The sequence below is a fragment of the Macaca fascicularis genome, chromosome 12 (assembly GCF_037993035.2).
Source record: "Macaca fascicularis isolate 582-1 chromosome 12, T2T-MFA8v1.1".
NCBI classification, from domain to species: Eukaryota; Metazoa; Chordata; class Mammalia; order Primates; family Cercopithecidae; genus Macaca; species Macaca fascicularis.
The window spans coordinates 67,049,273-67,066,877 of NC_088386.1; the positions used below are offsets into that span (position 1 = coordinate 67,049,273).

The 17,605-nt window shown below is 40.0% G+C and overlaps 1 protein-coding gene and 1 pseudogene across 8 annotated transcripts in view; both read left to right on the forward strand.

The window, feature by feature from the left end:
* The window catches only part of DCAF17 (DDB1 and CUL4 associated factor 17), a 57,050-nt gene extending 46,787 nt beyond the window's left edge, over positions 1–10,263 (forward strand). For 4 of the 8 annotated variants that reach the window (XR_012421214.1, XM_074009436.1, XM_074009437.1 and 1 more), the window contains one exon: positions 107–4,187. Coding sequence is in view for 7 of the 8 variants with exons in the window: in XM_074009436.1 (XP_073865537.1) it covers positions 107–247 (141 nt within the window). In the remaining variant the exon portion in view is untranslated. Of the gene's footprint in view, positions 1–106; positions 4,188–8,795 lie in introns of those variants that run through there. The other 4 variants (XM_045368289.3, XM_045368285.2, XM_074009435.1 and 1 more) reach the window with 2 other exon arrangements.
* A 973-nt stretch (positions 10,264–11,236) lies between these two features.
* LOC107127007 (ubiquitin-fold modifier 1 pseudogene) lies at positions 11,237–11,632 on the forward strand (annotated as a pseudogene).
* Positions 11,633–17,605: the final 5,973 nt, after the last annotated feature.

Consider the following 17,605-nt stretch of genomic DNA (forward strand, 5'->3'; position numbering starts at 1 on the left):
TGTATATTCGAAGATCCCTAGCATAGGTACTGTGACATTTTAGTAACACAGTAGTGAATATGGCTGTGTGAAAAGGAGAGTCCATTTGATTGTGTTTTTGTTACAGACATATAGCCATGAAGTCTACTTTGACAGAGACTTAGTGCTACACATAGAGCAGAAACCCAACAGAGTCTTCAGCTGCTATGTTTACCAGATGGTATGTAACACTGCAGAAGAAGAAGAAACCATAAACAGAAGCTGTTAAAAAGAGTGAGATAATTGTAACCTAAGAGACTTTTAGCCAAACACCCCAGCAGCTGTGTCCAATCCATTTTATTATCTGCATGGCACATTCTCCAATATTTTCCAAAAAAGTCTTGTGTTGACTTCAGATAACTATGACTTCTTTTTTAAACTCTTCCTATAAAAGATGGTGAGGACATCATTTTTTGTAAAGGTTTTTTAGAATACTGTTCCAAGAAGTTTAGTGTTTTGCAGCTTTGAGCTAGATGGTAATGCAAATATCAAATGCTGGGAAAAGAAAAGGACAGGTTAATTCCAGTTGTTGAGGAGTAAGTCATTGATGGGATGGGTCATTGATGGGTTCTTAAAGGATGGTTTGGAATTTTGTTTGTTAAGGCTAGGAAAGACAGGGAGAGACAAAAGTAAACACGCAGCAGGAAACCACATATCCTCTATACCAAACTTTGCTTAAGGATGATAAATGAGATGTGTTATGTGAGAACATTATTTTGAGCCCAAAATATGTCATCACAGGTTTTTAAAATCTTATACATGTATTTATATGTGTTTTGTATTTGTATATAGTATCAGGAATTGGTTCTAGTTCCCAAATTATCTTTTCTTCCTTGGTTTTGTTCTCCTGGCTTGATGTTCACATTGAATAGTTGGTTGTGTTTCTATATAGACTAATGTAAAAGATCCAAGCAAACCTTAAGTGAAATTTTTTTCTGATATGCATCCTGTTTAGCTCTTAATGTATCTAAGGATGTTCTCATCTCACCATTCTCTTCATTTAGTGAGTTTTCTGATCTTGTTTAGGCAATATTTTGATACTTATGCAGTAAGATAAAGGTACCCTTGCCTGCACTAGTTCTGTTTCCTGTAAAAGAATAGATAAGGTCCCAGGAGGAGTTCTTACTAGCTTGGGAGTTGCCTGATTAACCAGAGAAAATTTTGGCTTACTTATGAAACAAGCATTATTTCTTCTTTGTTAGGAAAGATCTAAATATGATCCTTGAACTTTAATAATCATTCTTTAGAATGTTAAATAAAGGCAACCCAATTAAAGGGAGAGAATGTTTCTTTGTGCTTCCTGTTTGAGAAATTCAGTTGCTTCCATTTCACATGTTCTGCACATTTCTCTGATTTAACCTCAAAAGAATAATTAGTAATAAAGGAAGGAAACAGCAGCAACAATCATTGCTGATTCAAGTTTAAAGTTAAAATATGGAATTTTTAGCTTGGATGATTTACATTAAAATCTTTCCATTTTTTTCTTCAGTTTTGGCTTGATGCCATGTTAAGAATGATGTGAATTCTTCCCAGTTCTGCCCTGGTGCTAGACATTGCCCCAAACTTTCAATTAGACACTAGCTAAATAGTCCTACTCAGTAAACTTACATCTTGAAAAATAAGACCAGTAAGAGGACAGGGAAAGTACTAAAGAAAGAAACCAATGTTGTGTGAGTTTCAAAGCAGATGCAAGGCTGTGTAAAAGTAGAATGTTCATTCTCCATTTCCAAGAGTGTTTCAGAATAGGATGTCTTAAGACTTCAATCATGTCAGAGATTTTTTTTTTTTTTTTAGGTGATTATTGAGTTTCTCCTTCTCCTTTTAAGTCATCACCTTCTTTTTATGAAATGATAGTAAGGAACTCATCTGCTCTGAAAGGCATTTGAGAAATATCTGAGACTCCTGGCTGCTTTTTTGCTGGGGGTAGAGGGTAGAATACTTCTCATCTAGATATAACTTACCACTAAGAAACCCCCAACATGTCACCATTGCCTAAATCTAACTAGACCAGGGTCCAGAGGCCATCCAGGCCAGGCAGGAAATGTACCTCATGTGAAAGACAGTAAGGAGTTGTGGGCAGTGTAACAGGAGAGCGATGCCCCAACTAAAAGGAGGAGCTGCTACTGCTTAGTTTCAGCCAGTTGCAACAGTATGTGGGAATATAGGCTGCATGATTGTTAACAAGATAGGTGGTAAAAATATGCCAAAAGATACAGAAGATAGCAAAGAATGTGGGGAATTTGGATACCACATATAGCAAGAGACAATGAAGCATGCTTCCTAGCTCGCCAGAGTGTCACACAGCTGCTCATTCTGCCACCTGCCAGACATTAATGTCTTCCTGCCCTACATAAACCCCCTCTTTACCTGACTATTTTAATTCGAGATGCTAGCTACGTGCCCACCTACTTAACAGGTACTAGTGACAGGTACAAAACATTATGGGTAACAATTCTGAGTGTTTAATGCAAGCCCAGGTGAAGCAGGGTAGCTTCTATCAGGTGCAGATGTTAAGCTGAAAAGAGGTACATTCTGCATTGCACTCCTGGATCTGAGTTTCTGTATTCTCAGAGCATCGATGCGGCAAGCTTATTGTTCCTTAATTTTTTACAATATTTATCACAACTCTGGGAGAAAACAAAACAAATCCTATCCTATTTACTATTTGTGCTCCCTAGTGAAGAGATATTGCTCTGTTTAGACAAGGCACTTCACATTCTTCCACCAATTGAAAGTTTTGTGTCTTACAGTTCTTTTTTTTTAATAATACATTTATTGAGTACTTTCTATCTACTAGTCACTGTGATACAGTATAAGTAAAATGGGTTGTCTTATTTAATATTCAAAATAACCACATTAAGTATGGACTGCTGTTATCTTCCCCCTTTGTACAAATGAGGAAAGTGAGGCTTACAGAAGATAACTGGCCCAGGGTCCCACAACTAATAAGTGCAGAGGTGGGAAGCAGAACCAGATTTGTTCGGCATAAACTTGTGCCCAATTTCCTCCAAAGCTCTCAAAAGGCAATGTGTGTTATTTTATCCCATATATAGCATACCAACAACTATAATACTGGGTATATAGGAAAATGCTTAATAATTGTTTTTTACTGATTATTCAATGTCTAAATTTTGAACAAATTTGGGTAAGATACAAGTCACACATAAATTGACAGAAAATGTAGTTCTTCATTCAGTGGTTAGCAGTCATTAAAAGGTACTTTCCCTTTGTGGTGATAATAAAATAAGTATTAGTAGTTAGTCTTCATATTATTTGGCTTCCTTATTAATAATTTTTATATTTTCTTCTCCTTCTTACCATGTTCACATGTATCATCCATCTTTTGGAATCCCAGGGAGCTAATTTCTGGTCCCTGTGTTGCTATCAAATCTGTATCTTGCAGAAAGAATAATTTATTTCAAACAAGGGACATACAATAGAAAGATAAGACCTACTGAGGTCTTTTTCCCATCATTTTATTATGAAGAATTTTCAAACATACAGTAAAGTTGAAAGAATTTTATAGTAAATACTGAAATACTGACCACAGGGATTCTACATCTTACTCTACTTGTTTTGTTATTTTACTATCCAGCATACTTTTTGATGGATTCCAAAATAAATTGCAGTTGCTGATACACTTCCCCCTAGTACTTCAGCTGCATATTATTAACTAGAGTTTAGTATTTATTTAGTTTTTAATTTTTTTGATTTAAGATTTACCTGCAATAAAATGCACAAATCTCAAGTATAAATTTACTGAGATCTTGCAGACATATACACCTGTGTAACCCAAACCCTTTCCAAAATTTAGAACATTGCGGTCATCTTCAAAGAGTTTCCTAAATCCTTCTCCCAGTCTATCCCCTCCCCACCCCTCAGGTATAACGACTGTTCTCATTCTTTTATGTCAAAGGTTAAATTTACCTGTTCTAAAACTTCATATAAGTGAAATTATACAAAATGTAATGCTTCTTTCACTTAGCATAGTGTTTTTGAGATTTATTCATGTTGTTGCATGTGTCAGTGGTTCATTTCTTTTTATTGCTGAGTATTCTTTTGTATGACTATGTCACACAGTTTGTTTATCTTTCTGTTGGTGGACACTGGGCTCTTTCTGCTTTTTTTTTACTGTTATGAATAAAGCTGCTATGAACATTCTTAGACAATTCTTTTGTGAACACATGTCTTTATTTCTCTTGGGTAAATATCTGGGGATGGAATTTTCGAGTCCTTGGGTAGGTGTATGTTTAGTTTAATAAGAAACTGCCAGGCCTTTTTCCCAAAGGATTGTACAATTTTACATGCCTGCAACAAATGTAGGAGACTTCCACTTGCTCCACACATTCTCCAACATTTGTGGTTGTTAGTCTTCTTTATCTTAGTATTTATGCTGGGTGTGTAATCATTTCTAGTTGATAACTCAGATTGTTTCTACTTGTGGTTAGCAACCCTCTTGTCAACTTGACCTCTTTCCTTCCCCAGGAACTGCTGAAAACATTATTTGTGATAATAGTTAAGATACCCCAAAACTCAGCTTGAATTATTCTTTCTCAAACATGGGATACATTGCTTATCAAAGAACCCTGATTCCTTTAATGGAGATTATAGTTGGGAACAACCTGGGTTCTAAGGACATGTGTTTCACATGACTACTGGAGCTGGACAAAATGGCACTGGAGAAGAGGTCACAGCAATCATTGTAATAAAAGCAGAAAGGTGACTTTTTTCTTTAAAAGTTATGAGTTCATGTTTTCATAAACATGATAACAGGTGAAATCAGGTGATTTTTTTTCGCTAATATGAAAGCATATTAAACAAGCTGTATCCTTTTCTCACTAACTGTAGTATTCTAGGCTGGATATGTTGTGATAGCAAATTAGTATATTCAAATTTTAGAGGTGCACAAAATTTCAGAAGTATTTATTTATTTATACTCTTTTTGACTCTCTATTCAAGTGTCTTAGAATTTGTGCCGAAGTTTGCAGGTTCAGTTCCTTTCCTCATTATAACCTGAGTCCTATATAAGGGTAAAGGTGGGAAGAAGGGGGACTCTCAGCCTCCTATATGGGCACATTAAAAAACACCATGCTCTGAACACTAGGCTCTCAGATAGAACCCACTGAGATTAACAGACAATAGCAAGGAAAGGGAGGATTGAGATCAGCAAAAGCCTGTAAGATTTGTCTGATACTCTCCTTTAACTCTTTGTTTTCATGGATACAAGTGTTATTCCTGATTAGAGACAACATTGAATTTGAGTTTCATAAAGAATTTTGGCTACACTTTTTTTTCTCAGAATCAGAATAACCAACTTTGCAAAGGTGGTAAATCCAGTTAAAAGATGTCAGCAAATAAAATCAAATTATTACTTAGAATTATCAGAGATCTTTAAATTTTCTTTATAGACTTATTGAGGTATAGTTGACGTGCAGTAAACTGCAGTTCTTTTTTTGAGACAGTCTCGCTGTGTCACCCAGGCTGGAGTGCAGTGGCGCAATCTCAGCTCATTCCAGCCTCTGCCTCCCGGATTCAAGAGATTCTCATGCCTCAGCCTCCCAAGTAGCTGGGACGACAGGTGTGCGCCGTCATGCCCAGCTAATTTTTCTATTTCTAGTAGAGATGGGGTTTCACCATGTTGGCCAAGCTAGTCTCAAACTCCTGAGCTCAAGTGATCCACCCACCTTGGCCTCCCAAAGTGCTGGGATTACAGGTGCCCAACCAAAATCTTCAGCCCTTAAAAAAAAATTATATATATATATATATATATATATATGGAGAGAGAGAAAGTCTTACTATGTTATGTTGTCGAGGCTGTTCTCAGACTCCTGGGCTCAAGCAGTTCTCCTACCTCGGTCTCCCAAAGTGCTGAGATTACAGGCGTGAGCCACCACACCTGGCCAAAGGCACAAATATTAACAGACTCAAATTATCTTCTTCCTAGGACTTACAACCTTGAAGAAGCTCTGGGCATGTTGCCAGCCTCTCCCAATCTTATCTCAGTTCAGAAGGATCATATACTGAATAAAATTCTATCGAAAGTACTTCATATCTAATAAATTATGTCTAAAGTTAGTTAATACCTGCTCTGACCTAGTTAATGCCTTGAACCTATTTTAGTTCAATGTACTTTGAAACCTTGAATCACCATGGAAGTGATGAAACTTCTAGTTAACAAAATTCATAAAGATAACAGTCGGTGAAAGTGAAATTCATACTCAGGACACTCTACCTGCCCAGATAATATGCATCTATAAATTGACCTCTTAAGTGAAATTTTCAAAAGAGAATTACTTACCAATAATTTAGCAAATTTTTTTTTGCCATATAGCATTTACGAGCAAATGCTCTGTAACAATAAATGTTTTATGGCTCAAGTATTTTTTATTTTCTCTTAAAAGGGTATGTGCTCAAGCAGACAGCCATTTTCGAATCCTATTCTAAACACCACTTGTGTTTTTGAAAAGCACAAGCTCCAAAGGCACAGCTTTTCAAGTTTTACCTGTTACAAGACTAGTTAAAGAAACAAGACTAGTTAAAGCATGTTAAAAGAATTGCACTTTAAAAGCCATTATAACAATTAATTTTCCTGTCTCTAATCTGTCTCCCTCTCTTTAAAGAGCAAAACCAGTGGGAATTAAAGGAATCCCCAATCCCTACCTCATCTGAAACCTCAGCTATTACACAACATCTGCTTGACGATGTGCTGAATCCAATGTAGACTTGAAGAGGTCCTTCGGCCTCACTGCCACACCTAATAGAACATCCCAAATGTCCCATTCTCAGAGTTTGTCTTGGTCTGCCCTACCAGCTGGAATCATGATCCAGTAGTTTCCTCTTTCAATTTCTGTAGAAAGTCTTGAGTGCCTCTGCCCCTCTGGAGTGATCATAGAATTTATTGTCCAAACCCAGATACTTTTGAAAGTAAAAGGAGATACCAATAATCATTATGTCTGGACAACAGGCACAAACCAAGCCTATTCTGAGCAAAAGGGAATATATGGTCACCCCAGCTAGAGCTAATAAAAGTAACCAGGAAATCGTAAATCTGCCCATTTACAGATTATTATTTCTTTTCAATCTGGTATGCCAGACTTCCCATAATCAGTCAAAGGAGTAATGGACATAGTCCATTGAAACAATTTTCCATTTTTATCTACAAATCATTTACAGTCTCTTCTGCCAAGGGTGGTCCTATTGCTGCCCTGGCATTCCAGGATCATATTTTCTCCTGCAGTGCATCTATGTCTCCCTCAAATTAACCTAGGCTTTAAGGTCTGGGGTCTTTGTATTAGTCTCATTTCTGACACCAATTTGTATTGTCAAACAGGAAAGTGATATAAAGTAATATAAAAACACTAACAGGATGGGAAACATTTCTGTAATAGAAAAGTATATGAAATGTACAGAGATGATCCCAAAAATGACAGAACAACACAGCATGCTGGAGGCACAGGGTTTACAAATTCTCACTAGGTTATATAGCTGACGATGTTACCCGTTACGCAGAGTGATGTTCATCCAGGCATGAGCTACTCAATTTTGCTCTGTTACAGGGAATTTTATACTTTCCTGGTTCTAGAGACTCTAAGTGCCACCTGTTCACCAGGTACAACTAGTAGAAAGCAATCTCAGCACATGCCTGTTTTTACTCTGAGACTATATAAGATGAAGTCTAATTTCCTGGGTTTTTTCTTGTTGATTTTTTTCAGACGGGGTCTCGCTTTGTCACCCAGGCTATAGTGCAGTGGCACAATCTTAGCTCACTGCAAGCTCCACCTCCCAGGTTCACACCATTCTCCTGCCTCAGCCTCCTGAGTAGCTGGGACTACAAGCGCCCGCGACCATGCCCAGCTAATTTTTTTTATTTTTACTAGAGACGGGTTTCACTATGTTAGCCAGGATGGTCTTGATCTCCTGACCTTGTGATCCGCCCGCCTCGGTCTCCCAAAGTGCTGGGATTACAGGCGTGAGCCACCGTGCCCGACCCTAATTTCCTAGATTTAATATCCCTTAGCAGGCCTAGACTTCCCCATACCTATCTGGAGTCCATTTATACGAGTCCAGTGTTGCCAGGTCTTGCAATTTTTTTAATGGTAGAAATTTTTATTTATGTTAAATGTTCAAATTTTTAAATGACAGCCCTTAATTAGAATATTAAAATATTGCACAAGCCAAACAAAATTAATCTGCAAGCTTCTCTCCAGCATACTCATGGGCTGTATACCTAGCAAGGGCCAAGTGTGTTTATTTCTAAACCTCTTTTTGCCAGTTATGTGTGTTATTATAATTATATATTTATGACTTTACTCATGAAATGTGATTAAAAATTTGCTTTTTATTTTAAAAAGATTGAGTACTTTGGAAAGACTCGCTAAAATTGGGTCACTAGAAATTGCTGTCAAATGCAGTGTGTTCAAAATAGTTGTAAAAGATTGAGAGATGTCTTAGCTTGGGTTCCCCCAAAAGGAGACCCTGAGGCAAAAGCTTATATGCTACCTCCTTGGTAAGGAGTGAAATCTCAGAGAGCAAAAATGGGGGGTAAGCAGAGTGAAGCAGACCTAGAAGGAAACCCATTATGAGGATGTGACATCAAGCTGGCCACCCATAAGTGCAATGAAATGCTTAATCTCGTGGTCACACCTCTGAGAAACCACATAAACCACACCTCCAAACAGTATGTGTGAGATGGGTTGGGAAGAATTTATGATTCCTCAGCTCTTATCTGCCACTCCTCAAAGATTCACCCCAGAACATAATCTCTCCTGAATTTTCAGATTGCCCAAGGCAGAATTCACCTTGACATCAGTGGACAGGCAGCAAGGAGGACTCAGAGCAACATGACGTACATGAAGTACTATTGGCTTGGCAGGTCTTGCCAGCTGGAAGTTCAGAGTCCACACAGAACAGTCTTGGTAACAGTGGCTGGAACAAGAGAATAGTGAGACCAAAAAGATTGGAATTAAAAAAGAGGTAAATGAAAAAAACTTGGATCCTGGACTCAGATTTCTTTATATATGTCTTTGAGTTCTGATCCACTGTAAGAATAACAGTTCTTGAGGCCAGGCGCAGTGGCTCACGCCTGCAACCCCAACACTTTGGTAGGCCAAGGTGGGAGGATCACGAGGTCAGGAGTTTGAGATCAGCTGGGCCAACACAGTGAAACCCCATCTCTACTAAAAATACTAAAATTAGCTGGGCATGGTGGCACGTTCCTGTAGTCCCAGCTACCCAGGAGGCTGAGGCAGGAGAATCTCTTGAACTCGGGAGGTGGAGGTTGCAGTGAGCCGAGATCACACCACTGTACTCTAGCTTGGGCAACAGAGTGAAACTTCGTCTCAAAAAAAAAAAAGAAAAAGAAAAAAAGAAGACACAGAATATGTAACGTGAATGAGAGAAGGCCTCTGGCAGCACTGCAATCCACTGTCTCTCCCAATAGGGCATAACACGGGTGAGGAACACCACAGATGCAGCTGGAATTGTGCTGAAAGAGCTCAAGAGGCAAAGTTCTGGATGTTTTTCACCTCCTGGTGGCCATGGATGGAATCAATGCTCTTTGGGGAAGGATCGCTCTGAAAAGAGAAGATAAGTGCCCAATTGCCCCAGAGGAATTAGCACTTGTTTCACAACCTGAGGAAAATGATGAAAAACGACTGGCATGGAGGTGCCATTGTGTTGACTTTGAGCCAGACTGGGTCTCTCTTTAAGCCCCGGAAAGGGTATCTGCTCAAGGAGTTGCTGGGAAAGGACGAATTTGATGCCCTGGATCCCTTTATTCCCATCCTGGTTTCCAGCTATAAGCCAAAGGAATTCGAAAGTTGTATTCAGTATTATTTGGAAAACAATTGGCTTCAACATGAGAAAGCTCATACAGAAGAAGGGAAAAAGGAGCTGCTGTTCTTAAGTAACGCTAACCCCTTGCTGCTGGAGCGGCACTGTGCCTACCTCTAAGCCACAATCACAATATGCGAGGAAGACAATGGGCATCTGCTTTAGGCTGGACCCCATGAGATGAGGAAGTCCGGCAGTACACAGGAAGAGGAGCCAGGCCCTTGTACCTACGGGGGATTGGACAGGACTGCAGTTGGCGCTGGACCTGCATTAAAATGGGTTTCACTGTGAACAGGTGACAAGATACTGCCTTGTTCCAGAAACTTATATCAGTTTATTGGATGTGGTTTTTCACATTTAAGATAATTATGGCTCTTTTCCTAAAAAATAAATTATCTTTCTAAAAAAAAAAAATTCTGCTGAGGCAAGCAGATCACAAGGTCAGGAGTTTGAGACCAGCCTGGCCAATATGGTGAAACCCTGTCTCCACTAAAAATACAAAAATTAGCCAGGCATGGTGGCGCGCCTGTAGTCCCAGCGACTCAGAAAGCTAAGGCAGGAGAATCGCTTGAACCTAGGAGGCAGTGAGCCAAGATCGCACCACTGCACTCCAGCCTGAGCAACAGAGCGAGATTCTATCTCAAAAAAAAATTTTAGGCCGGGCGCGGTGGCTCACGCCTGTAATCCCAGCACTTTGGGAGGCCAAGGCAGATGGATCACGGGATCAGGAGATCGAGACCATCCTGGCTAACATGGTGAAACCCCGTCTCTACTAAAAATACAAAAAATTAGCCGGGCGTGGTGGCGGCGCCTGTAGTCCCAGCTACTCGGGAGGCTGAGGCAGGAGAATGGCGTGAACCCGGAAGGCGGAGCTTGCAGTGAGCCGAGATCGCGCCACTGCACTCCAGCCTGGGCGACAGAGCGAGACTCCGTCTCAAAAAAAAAAAAAAAAAAAAAATTTTAAAGGTGGGGCGCGGTGGCTCACGCCTGTAATCCCAGCACTTTGAGAGGCCGAGGCGGGCGGATCACAAGGTTAGGAGTTTAAGACCAGCCTGGCCAATATGGTGAAACCCCCGTCTCTACTAAAAAATTACAAAAATTAGCTGGGTGTGGTGGCAGGCGCTTATAGTCCCAGCTACTTAGGAGGCTGAGACAAGAGAATCGCTTGAACCTGGGAGGCCGAGGTTGCAGTGAGCCCAGACTGAGCCACTGCACTCCAGCCTGAGCGACAGAGGGAGACTCTGCCTTACTGCTTTTTTATAATGTAATACCTTTATTGAGCTCTGATTCCTATACCATAAAATTCACCCTTTCAAAGTGTACAGTTCACGGAGGAAAGGGGGCTACTTGGAGTTGGCACAGGTTCTCTGCTCCTACCAGCTTCACCATGTAAAAGGTTTCCTTTAAGATCACTCTGACGTCCGACCTGCGGCTGCTGTACAAAGTACACAGTGTTTCTGAAAGTACACCTTTCACAGCAGTCTTAAAGATTGCAGCAGAATAATTTAAAGTTTCTGCTGCAACAAGTGCAATTACTGCCAGTGATGGAATATAAATAAATTCTGCACAGACTGCTGGAAATGTTTTTCTAAAACATGGTTCAGAACTACAAAGTATGCCTAGAGATTATATTGGAAGGTAATATCTGTTACTTGAAACATACAATTACTTTTCAGAATAAATATTGCTAATTTTTTTTTAAAGTGTAGAATTCAGTGGTTTTTAGTATATTCACAAAGGTGTGCAACCATCATCACTATATAATTCCAGAACATTGTATAGCCCTAAAAGAAACCCTGTACACATTAGCAGTCACTCTCATGCCCCTCTCCCCACAACTTCTGGCAACCACTAATCTACTTTCTGTCTCCATGGATTTGCCTATTCTTGACATTTCACATAAATGAAATCACACAAAATGTGACCTGTTGTGTCTGGCTTCTGTCACTTAGCATAATGTTTTCAAAATGTCATCCATGCTATAGCACGTATCAGAATTTCATTTTTTTCTGTCCAAATGATATTCTACTTTATGAATCTATCACATTTTGTGTGTATCACATCCATCCATCTGTTGATGGATATTGGATAATTTTCATATTTTAGCTATTATCAGTAATGCTATTGTAGGCCAGGCACAGTGGCTTATACCTGTAATCTCAGCACTTTGAGAGGCCAAGGCAGAAGGATCACTTGAGACTAGGAGTTCAAGACCAGACTGGACAATACAACAAGATGCTGTTTCTAAATAATAATACTACTGCTGTAAACATTTATATACAAGTTTGTGTGTAGACATATGTTTTCAATTCTCCTGGGTAAATACTTAGGAGTGAAATTAATGGCCATTTGGTAACTATGTTTAACTTTTTGAGCAACTGCCAAACTGTTATACCATTTTACATTCCCAGCAGCAAGGTATGAAAGTTTCAATTCCTCCATATCCTTGCCAACACTTGTTCTTTTCCATTTTTTGATTATAGCTATCGTAGTTGGTATGAAGTGGTATTTCATTATGATTTTGATCTGTATTTCCCTAATGGCTAAGGATTTTGAGCGTCTTCTCATGTGTTTATTGGCTATTTGTATAACTTCTTTGGAGAAATGTCTGCTCAAATCTGTGGCCAATTTTTAACGGGATGATCTTTTTGTTGTTGAGTTGTAAGAATTTTTTAATATACTCTGGATACAAACCTCTTATCAGATACGTAATTTGCAAGTATTTTCTCTCATTTTGTGGGTTGTCTTTTTCTCAGTGGTGTTCTTTGAAGCACAAAAAGTTTTAGTTTTGGTGAAGTCTGATTCATTTTTTTAATTTTGTTACTTATGTTTTTCATGTTATATTTCAGAAACAACTGTCTAAGTTCACAAAGACTTACTCCTATGTGTTCTTCTAAGAGGTTTCAGTTAGCTCTTACATTTATATTATTTTAATCTATAATCTTAGAACGAATGGAATTTAATGTTAACACTATTTACTTTCTTGTTTTGTTTTTTTTTTTTTTTTTTTTTTTTGAGACGGAGTCTCGCTGTGTCTCCCAGGCTGGAGTGCAGTGGCGTGATCTCGGCTCACTGCAAGCTCCGCCTCCCGGGTTCACGCCATTCTCCCGCCTCAGCCTCCCAAGTAGCTGAGACTACAGGCGCCCGCCACCACGCCCGGCTAGTTTTTTGTATTTTTAGTAGAGACGGGGTTTCACCATGTTAGCCAGGATAGTCTCGATCTCCTGACCTCGTGATCCACCCGCCTCGGCCTCCCAAAGTGCTGGGATTACAGGCTTGAGCCACCGCGCCCAGCCCACTATTTACTTTCTTATTCCCTCCTTCTATTACACAGGAAACAAATGGTGTTTGATTCTAAGTGTATTCACTAATACAAGGCTGGGGACTGCCCCATGAGGGGTGAGCATGAGGGCCATAAGAGATATTGCTGGGAGCCCACTTTGAAACAGGAATTGGTGACAGAAGCAAGCCCCAGCCACTGGCCTCACTTAGAGCTGGAGGAACAAGATTTTATCTACTCCTAAGAGGAAGTATGGGAGAAACACAAAGATACTGCCAACACACCAGTACAGGCTCACTGAGAGGGGCTATCTATTCTATCATCTTAAGTATATTTCCCCAATCTTCAGGTGGATATGGTTTTCATATGCTCCTACAGTAAGTGACTACACATTCTATGATACTATGAAATTAATACCTGTTATTTTATAAATGTTGACACTAATAGGTGACAGCAAAATAGTGACTATGTTATTAGCTTGTATGCGAGCAATTGTTAACCTTTTGTGTCTGTGAACCTATCAGAATTTCGTCAATGTGCTGTGATAAATATTCGTTATTTTGAACTTAATAGACTACATACAAGTGTCTAAGTAGGCTTTTGAGTCATCACAGAGTAATAACCCCATCACAGAGTAGTAACTACTGTAGTCATAACTACATTACAAAATAATAACAGCTATATTTATACACAATGACCTGTGTGTCTATTTCATGACTTTGATCACTGAACTCAGTACATGCTCTATCAGCACAAAAAAAAAAAAGAAAAGAAAAGAAACAGCAGTCAATTGTGCTTTTAATTATGTAGGAATAAAATAAACAAAATGCATTTTGATAACTATTGATATCTGCTAGAAGACATGTATATTAGATAGGGAGATGTAGCTAGAAAGTAGAATTTCCACATCAAAGAATACTATGATTATATACAGATTGATGAAGCAAAACTATTTTCATCTGTGCTGATGTTACTTTAAAATTCTGTTGAATAAGAAATCCCATTTTTAGGTGTGTTCAGAAGTACATAGTCCCTGACAGTCATTCTGAGAATGTCATTTGGGTTATGGTACTGCAGTTAATGTGTTTAAATACCTAGAACATGTAATACTTGTCTTAGAAGTTTTGAGAAATATATTGGCGATTCAAAGAGAATCCACAGATTTATCAGGAAGGAGCAGAATTGGCACATAGTTCTTTTTAGCAGAACTGCCCAGACTCATGAAGGACTGTGAATGAACTACACTGCAGGATAGGGAAATGTCTTCATGCAGCAGCTATCCAAGATGTTCGAAGCAGCTGGAAATGCCCCACTTGGGACTGGACTGTTTCAGGATGTAACTGAGGACAGAAACCCTGGGATCACAGTTTGATGGAGCTTCTTGGCCTCATGATCAGCATCACAAAGGAAAGAACCTGGTTTGAAATGGTTTTTGACAGCGTCGTTCCTAAGTTGAGCTGTATCTCAGGAAAGAGGTCTAGAGCTCTTCAAAGAACCTGGACAGGCACAGTGGCTCACACCTGTAATCCCAGCAATGTGGGAGTCCGAGGCAGATGGATCACTTGGGGTCAGGGAACCAACCTGGCCACAATGGTGAAACCCCATCTCTACTAAAAATACAAAAAAATTAGCCTGGCATGGTGGCACACACCTGTAATCCCAGCTACTCGGGAGGCTGAGGCAGAAGGATTGCTTGAACCTGGGAGGCAGAGGTTGCAGTGAGCCAAGATGGTGCCACTGCACTCCAGCCTGGGCAACAGAGTGAGACTCTGTCTCAAAAAAAACAAAGACCCAAGAATTACTGTGAACCACCATGTCTCAGTGTCACTTACATATACTGTAGCAGGGTACCTCAAAGTTAATTTGCTGTATGGTCACTGGCAAAGAAAGTACACACACACACACACACACAAAAGTTCATTTGCAATTACAAAATTCGAGCTGGGCACGGTGGCTTACACCTGTAATCCCAGCACTTTCGGAGGCCGAGGCAGGCAGATCACGAGGTCAGGAGATCGAGACCATCCTGGTTAACACGGTGAAACCCCGTCTCTACTAAAGATACAAAAAATTAGCCGGGCGAGGCGGCGGGTGCCTGTAGTCCCAGCTACTCAGGAGGCTGAGGCAGGAGAATGGCATGAACCTGGGAGGCGGAGCTTGCAGTGAGCTGAAATCACACCACTGCACTCCATCCAGCCTGGGCAACAGAGCGAGACTCCATCTCAAAAAAAAAATTCAAAATGTTCAAAAATGAAAAGTAAATCACCCTCTCATCCCCTTTCTCAGTCTGTTTCTGAACTCTCTAGGTTTGTTCTTGCATTACTATAAGGAAATATCTGAGGCTGGGTAATTTATAAAGAGAAAAGGTTTAATGGCTCATGGTTCTGCAGGCTGTACAAGCATGGCGTCAGCATTGCTCAACTTCTGGTAAGGCTTCAGGAAGCTTCCAATCATGGCAGAAGGTGAAGCAGGAACAGGCACATCAGAGGGTAAGAGGGGAGTAAGAGTGGAGGGGGAGGTGCCACATGCATTTTTTTTTTTTTTTTTGAGACAGAGTCTTGCTCTGTCGCCCAGGCTGGAGTACAGTGGCGCAATCTCGGCTCACTGCAAGCTCCGCCTTCCGGGTTCACGCCATTCTCCTGCCTCAGCCTCCCCAGTAGCTGGGACTACAGGCACCCGCCACCTAGCCCAGCTAATTTTTGTATTTTTAGTAGAGACGGGGTTTCACTGTGTTAGCCAGGATGGTCTCGATCTGACCTCGTGATCCACCCGCCTCAGCCTCCCAAAGTGCTGGAATTACAGGTGTGAGCCACTGTGCCTGGTCAAGGTGCCACATGCTTTTAAACAATCAGATCTTGTGTGAATTAACTGAGCAAGAACTCACTTATCACCAAGGGGATGGTTCAAAAGCATTTACAAGGAATGGGCCCCCATGATCTAATGGCCTTTCACCAGGCTCCACCTCCAACATTGGGAATCACATTTCACCATGAGATTTGGAGGGGACAAACACCCAAACCATATTATCTCTCTTCCTGATCCTTATCTTTTACATGTAGAGCTACAATCTACCTAGAATTGTTTTTATCTATAATGTGAAATGGGGGCTAACTCTTCCTTGCCTTCATAAAAAACTTCCATTAGGCTAGGTGTGGTGACTCATGTCTGTAATTGCAGCACTTTGGGAGGCCAGGGTGGGAGGATCGTTTGAGCCCAGGAGTTCAAGACCAGCCTGGGCAACATAGTGAGATGCTGTTTCAAAAAAAAGAAAAAAAAGAAGAAGTTTATTAATCCAGCATCATCTATACCACCTTTGTCATAAGTCAGTTCTCTACATATGGACTCTGCTCTATTGGTTTATTTGTCCATATTTGTACCAGTATCACGCTGTCTCAATTAGTGTAGATTTATAACATGTCTTAATATCTAGTAGAGTATGTCCTTGCACATTCTTCTTTCTCAGGAGTGTCATGACTATTCTTGACCCAAACAAATACACATTTTAGAATCTACTTGTCAATTCCACAAAAATTAACTCACTGCAATTTTGATTGGAACTTCATTGACTATTGACAAACTTAACTAGAAATGACGTCTTTACTATTTTAGGTCTTTCAATACATCAACAAAGCACATGCCTCTATTTATTTAGGTCATTTTCCATTTCTTTAAAATTTTTTTTAGGTTTTCTGTATAGAGGTTATCGCATGCATCGTGTGAAGAGAGTCCACCAACAGGCTTTGTGTGAGCAACAAGACTGTTTATTTCATCTGGGTGCAGGCAGGCTGAGTCTGAAAAGAGAGTCAGCAAAGAGTGGTGGGATTATCATTAGTTCTTATAGGTTTGGGATAGGCGGTGGAGTTAGGAGCAATTTTTTGCTGGCAGTGAGTGGATCTCACAAAGTACCTTCTCAAGGGCAGGGAGAATATTACAAAGTACCTTCTTAAGGGCGGGGGAGGATATTACAAAGTGCCTTCTCAAGGATGGGGAGGGTGTATCATACAAAGTACATTCACAGGGACAGGGGATTATCACCAAGTACATTATCGCAAGGGCAGGGAGGCTGTATTGTCACAAAGTCAATTGATCAGTTAGGGTGGGGCAGGAACAGATCACAATGGTGGAATGTCATCTTTTGTGATTCTTCAGTTGCTTCGGGCCATCTGGATGTACACATGCAGGTCACAGGGGCTCAGCTTTAGCTTGGGCTCAGAGGCCTGACAGAGGTATTACATACCTTTCTTTAGAGTTGTTACTAAGTATTTGATATATTTTGATGCTATGGTAAAGGGAATCTCACTTAAATTTCATTTTTTAATCATTTGATGCTTAACTAGGAATGCAAATAATTGAATGTTATTACTTCCTCTATCCTTAATTCCATTTTGTAGTTGTTGTTGTTGTACTGGTTGGGACCTCCAATATAATTAGTACTCTAATTATTTAGAGTAAACAATTTCAACCATTAAGTACAAT